General features: G+C 39.0%; 2 protein-coding genes across 3 annotated transcripts in view; both read left to right on the top strand.

The window, feature by feature from the left end:
* Window positions 1–4,183, top strand: part of OR10A4 (olfactory receptor family 10 subfamily A member 4) — a 55,594-nt gene that overhangs the window by 40,536 nt on the left and 10,875 nt on the right. The window lies entirely within an intron of this gene.
* Window positions 208–1,146, top strand: LOC100341663 (olfactory receptor 10A5-like). Its single transcript, XM_089305538.1, has one exon. It carries the CDS (start codon window positions 223–225, stop codon window positions 1,144–1,146), a length of 924 nt encoding a protein of 307 aa, XP_089161664.1. The 5' UTR covers window positions 208–222.

Here is a 4,183-nt window from a genome sequence, read left to right as displayed (position 1 = left end):
TGCTTAATCTCTAGGCGTTTTTCTTCTGTCTATCTATTGACAGCTCAAGCCCTTCTTCTTCTAAGTGAGATTCTGACCTTGCTACCTTTCTTGACACTAAGAAGAAGTATGAAAACCAGCATCTGATTCTTTCAATCAAGACCTCTCTTTAAAAACATATTGGTGATTTATGCCTAATATATGGCTACTGGAAACTGGACAAGAGTAAGTCAGTTTATCCTCATGAGCTTCTCTTCCTTACCCACCGAAATTCAGTCATTGCTCTTCTTAACACTTCTAATCATCTACCTGGTCACCCTAACGGGAAACAGCCTCATCATTCTGGTTACACTGGCAGATCCCATGCTGCACAGTCCCATGTACTTCTTTCTCAGGAACTTGTCCTTCTTAGAGATTGGCTTAAATCTAGTCATTGTGCCCAAAATGCTGGGGACCCTACTTGCCCAAGATACAACCATCTCTTTCCTTGGCTGTGCCACTCAAATGTATTTCTCCTTCTTCTTTGGGGTAGCTGAATGCTTCCTCCTGGCCACCATGGCATATGACCGCTATGTAGCCATCTGCAGTCCCTTGCACTACCCAGTCATCATGAACGAAAGGACACGTGCCAAACTGGCTGCTGCCTCCTGGTTTCCAGGCTTTCCTGTAGCTTCTGTGCAGACTACATGGCTTTTCAGCTTTCCATTCTGTGACAACAAGGTGAACCACTTCTTCTGTGACAGCCCACCTGTGCTGAGGCTGGTGTGTGCAGACACAGCACTGTTTGAGGTCTACGCCATCGTGGGAACCATTCTGGTTGTCATGATCCCCTGCTTGCTGATCTTGTGTTCCTACACTCGCATCACTGCTGCCATCCTCAAGATTCCATCAGCTAGGGGCAAGCGTAAAGCCTTCTCTACCTGTTCCTCCCACCTCCTAGTGGTCTCCCTTTTCTATGTGTCTTTAAGCATTACTTATTTCCGGCCTAAGTCAAATAATTCTCCTGAGAGCAAGAAGCTTCTATCATTGTCCTACACTGTTGTGACTCCAATGTTGAATCCTATCATCTACAGCCTGAGAAATAATGAGGTGAAGAATGCCCTCGGCAGGACCTTCCATAAGGTTCTAGCCTTCAGACACCATGTCTCCCTATGCAGTAAGAGGTAAGACTATACTTTATTGAATAGAGAATAAACAGTCTCATATTTGAAATTCCTCTTTACCTCTTTTTACATCTCCATTGGGATGAAACCCAATGGTAAATGGCTTTTTGAAAGCTCGGTAGAAAAGAAAGGACACAAAAGTATTTTAGACCTGTTACTACCACTTACAACATCTCCTCCAGTTGTCCATTTTATACTTTTATTCTTTTTGTTGTAAATTCACTTGATATATCAATACCTCTATGATAAAGTATTTCCAGATATTACATCTTTTTCACATACATTTTGAACTGTATATAATATGTCATGTTTGTAAGATGATGGGAAGACTTTTGTTGGTCATGAGATTCAATGCTATATGCTTTGGTTCAAAAGCTGCACAAAATAGGGGTACCAAAATCTTAGGAAGGAGCCTTAGGTACAGGCATGCTTTTTATATTGTTATTAAAATTTTTCACCGTGCTTCCTGATGGCTGAGCCTAGGGACATTTACCTAAATGTTGATGGTTATCACTTTTTGTCATGGTTTGCCTTTCCCAAGAAGGACTTTCACATTACATATAGTGAAATAATTCCCCAATTTTTCAGTAGTATATGAAAGATTAATAGATAAATGCATAGTGCAACTGGGAATTGATGACATCGAGTAGAGAGGTATAAGCCAAAATTAATTCTAAGTAATTTTAGGAGGAAAATTTTATAGAATTTTATAGTGCATTACATGTGGGAAAATGCACTGCTCAAGAGAGGAGGACTAATTCTGAACCAAGACCAATTCCTGTGGTAGAACACAGGTGTTCTAATAAAGTCTGTGAAAGATCCATAAAAGAAGTGTTAAAGACATGATTTTTTTTCTACAGAAGTTCAAGCCTAAAGCTTTTACATTAGTATCTCTGTTATGCATTCCCTTCCACCTTCTAAAAACATCTTCTGCCAACATGCTGGAATTAATCTTTCCTCAGGACTGCAGGTTTTCATCCCAGGCCAGGTTCTCCAGGAATCAAATGTGGAGCCAAGGATTCAAATGAGATTGACTTACTGGAGAACCCATTAACTAATTAATGAAACTAGATTAGGAACAGAGAGCTAAGCAAAAGTGCAATTTCAGGTGAAATCCCAGTCTCAGCCTGACACATCAGGGAACCCCAGAGCATAAAATAATTCTCGGTGTGTTTGTTCTGTGTTAGGTCACAGGAAGTAAGGTTGTTTACTTCTGCCGCAGACATCTGCTGATTACTGGAAAGTATGGGGTGGTAAGGAAGGAGAAAAGAAATGCCAGGTCACTCTGTCTCCTATAGAGGTCCCAGGAAACACTTCACAAGACCTCAGATACAAGCTTTCATAATGGAAAGTTGTCCTGAGCATTCTTGTCACGTTCTCATTCCCTCTCTCCCTCGCTCTCACTCTCTCTCACACACACACATTTTTGGAGGTGATGGATATGTTTATTACTTTGATGAAATTGAAAAAGTAGAGCTTGCAGAAGCTGAGGAAAGGTATAGCATCAGCACAGTTGATTCCAACATAGGGTTTCCTTAACCACAAAATGAGTTCTCATTCTTTCTATAACTTCATAGTACTCTGTTTTGTAGAGATGGCACACTATGTTTATCCAAAAGGATTGAAGAATAATGTTAACAGTGGCCACTACAGTCCTTTCAGAATTAAAAAATGAGTATAGGGAAATCTCTAAAAATAGAACATGTGTGATGACCTCTCTATGATCAACATCAACTCAGAACAAGTTGCTGACATGTCTATTTTTTCCAGATTATTCCACATGTAATCTCAACTAAGCACAAATATTCAAATTCATCTCCCAGAAATATAGATTACCTTATCAAGAATAATATCACTAACACATAAGTAGAAAACTAGTTTCTTATTAAATCATCATTTTGAAGACATCTTGACTTTTCACAAAGGACTCAAAACCATACACTATTACAGTGAGCAGTGATAGTTCTTTTTCTTCACCATCCACTTTGATATTATCTGCTTTGGGATTGCTAGAACTAAGAAAGGAGCTATAGATTATTAATTTGCCTCTAAAATCTTCTATCCTAGCCATCCAAAAATATTGCTGAAACCTTGGGGTTGCTTCCATTAACATCTTTATCAAATTATTATCCATGTACCACATGTTCATAGTTTATGTCCAGGGAAAGAAGACATGGTGGCAGTATTTTTCCAGCTACATAATTTTTTCTAGTTACATGTTCATCACAGCTATAATTTCACATTTTTATGTGGTTCTTTAATTTTTGTCTTCCTGTTCCACGAGGAAGTGTTCCGTGAGGCCAAGAGCAACATCTATTAAATTTGCCACAGAATCTCTAGTGTCTAGCATAGATTTGGCAGCCAATAAATATTTGTTGACTGAATGATAAAATATTTAAAGGAAGAAAATATTTAAAGTTCATTGTCCATTAGAGCTTCCGATAGAAGTGTTCTTCCTCCATATGGTAAAGGGTGGGATTTGAGAGAGGGAGAGGAAGCATGACAGAGAGAAGTCTGGTAGTCATACTTATTCTCACATTACCTCTAACTGTAATTCAAAAGAGCCATGGAGGGTCCTTGAATTTAAAGTAAATACTAGACAAAGAAAACAATCACCATGGGGAATAGTAGCTGTACTGCATTCAGCATGACCAGGTGTCAGGTTAACTGGACAGAGGATCACAGAGGAACGACATTGCCTAGATTAAGGAAGCAGACTCAGATTAGATATTTTAAAGTGAGGAGACCAGCGGATACTCTGTCCACTGACAAAGGTGGAAGCAGAGGCAGAGGCCCAGATGTCTGGTTACTCCAAGAATTCATAATCAATGGTGATGTGATCAATTAATCATAAAACATGCGCAGTTTGGTGAAAACAGGATTTCATGATGAAGGAGTTTAAACATAGAAAATCAGGAAATAATGGGAAGTTTTGGTGTTTACAAGAAAGACACATTTGCTTAGAAGCTAGGATTAAGAAAACAATACAATATGGGGGAAACTTGAGGGATATTAATTATTAACTGGGGCAAATGTCCCAT

This window comes from Oryctolagus cuniculus, chromosome 1 (assembly GCF_051225735.1).
Source record: "Oryctolagus cuniculus isolate XC-2025 breed Fujian yellow rabbit chromosome 1, ASM5122573v1, whole genome shotgun sequence".
In the NCBI taxonomy this organism is placed as follows: domain Eukaryota; kingdom Metazoa; phylum Chordata; class Mammalia; order Lagomorpha; family Leporidae; genus Oryctolagus; species Oryctolagus cuniculus.
Note: the sequence above shows the minus strand (reverse complement) of the source record. Positions and strands in the feature narration are given on the sequence as shown.

What these genes read in the sequence shown, in the direction of transcription:
- LOC100341663 (XM_089305538.1), top strand. Translation starts at nt 223, where the DNA reads ATGAGCTTCTCTTCCTTACCCACCGAAATTCAGTCATTGCTCTTCTTA.